Genomic DNA, 1,782 nt, shown 5'->3' with positions numbered 1-1,782 from the left:
CTACAACACCCACAACACCCCCACCAACTAACAAGAGAATTAAAACTTTACAACCCAGCCAAATCATCTCAAGTTCAAAATGTACAGAAACACAAAAGTACATGCCTCACAGCATGTCGCAGAGTAAATATCTCATGTGCCTGACTGGTGCTAACTGTACAGAACAGAGGATGGGATTCTGTTCACAGACTATGCTAAATGTAGGCTACCATCAGAAAAACAGAAATGAGAAAATCAGAAATTTTTGTCCATACAAGGTATAAAATTTTTTCCACCCCCAAAAAAAGCATTATTTGTGGATAATTTTAGCAGTGTTCACTCAAAAATGTAGGTGCCTAAGATCAGTGAGGCAGTTAATTGACTATGACCAGTCAGTTCCAAAAAAATTTAAGAAAGTTAAGTAAAAAAAAAAAAAAAAAGGTTAAAAAAATCACTGTTTCCACAAAATATTCAGCAGCACAACCGTTTTCAACATTGATTATAATTACATTGTTTCTTGTGCACTAAATCAGCATATCAGAATGATTTAAGAAAGATCATGTGACATGAAGACAGGAGTAATGCCTGCTTTGCCATCACAGGAACAACTGTATTACTGTTTTACTGTATTATTCATTAAATAAATTAATACTGAAACTTATCTTTAGAATTATGTTTTGGAGTTTCTCTGATTCACATTTTTGTTTACTTTGCAAAACTGCAGCATTAAAGCATGAGAACATCTGAGGTCATGCTACTATTCTTGATTATTCATCAACTTCATGTTCTAATGCTTAATTATGATGCAACTTGACATGACTGAGACCAGCTATTGGATGCATTTAATTAAGGCTTTGCAGTGCACATAAGGAGACTTTGCTGTATTTGAGGTGCTGGTAAACGTCTAGTAGTGAAGGAATCTCACCTCTGCTGGTTTCTCTCTGTCTCCTTGTGCATTGCCTCTTCGTAAGTTGATGATGTGCACCTCCTGAGGGAGGCTGGTGGTTCCTCGGCTAGCGCAGCCTGATAGGGCAGTAAAACTCTTTAACATGGCCTGAACTGGGTGACCCCCTCCAACTGGCAAAAGTTCACAAGGGCTCCGAGACAATGGACCTGCAAATAATACAAAAACATGAATAAACACACACTCTGCCTCATTAATCTGCATAAAGATTTTTTACAAAGAACTCTGTTAAGTCATTTCAAATCCATGCCACAAGTATGTAAGAGCTCAAAGAATCCCATGTGACTTTGTGCAAGCCAGTTATGATAAAAAAACCTTTAGCAACAACTCTGCACAATTGAAAATGAAACCAGTGTTTTTGTATTGCAGTTCTGTCATTGATAAATGATAAGGGTCAGCTATTATGAAATAATCTAAAGAGCCAAAACAGACAATAAATGTAGTACAGAGAAAATAAGACTGCGTGGCATAACAGTACTAGAAAAGTACCACATTGCAATATAATCACTTTGCAAATTTCGTAACCTGCCCCAGCGTGTTTCTGACCTCTCTGCTTTAATAAAGCTTGCACATGGATCCGCATGTCTCACGTCTTGTCAGCCCCGTAACAATAACAGTGTGCTGTTGAGAACAAGCACAGTTCAGAACATGACAGATTCATTAAATATGGTTACTAATATAAAACATAAACCCAACACATTTACTGAATTTGACATCATGAGAGTATCATTCTGCTACTGAAAAAAAAATCTAATACAAAATAATTCATACACTTTATATGGTGGAATTGAGTTATAGTTAAATTTCACTGCATTAAAGTAATAAATGATACATATATA

The 1,782-nt window shown here is 36.1% G+C and overlaps 1 protein-coding gene across 1 annotated transcript in view; it reads right to left on the bottom strand.

Moving 5' to 3' along the window:
• The window catches only part of LOC107730687 (transforming growth factor beta receptor type 3-like), a 140,371-nt gene that overhangs the window by 96,962 nt on the left and 41,627 nt on the right, over window positions 1-1,782 (bottom strand). Inside the window, exon 3 of the mRNA XM_016541564.1 lies at window positions 905-1,092. Coding sequence (XP_016397050.1) covers window positions 905-1,092 — 188 coding nt within the window. The remainder of the gene's footprint in view (window positions 1-904; window positions 1,093-1,782) is intronic.

This window comes from Sinocyclocheilus rhinocerous, unplaced genomic scaffold (assembly GCF_001515625.1).
Source record: "Sinocyclocheilus rhinocerous isolate Xijiao unplaced genomic scaffold, SAMN03320098_v1.1 scaffold1179, whole genome shotgun sequence".
Taxonomy (NCBI): Eukaryota; Metazoa; Chordata; class Actinopteri; order Cypriniformes; family Cyprinidae; genus Sinocyclocheilus; species Sinocyclocheilus rhinocerous.
This window is presented reverse-complemented; position numbering and strand designations above follow the sequence as displayed.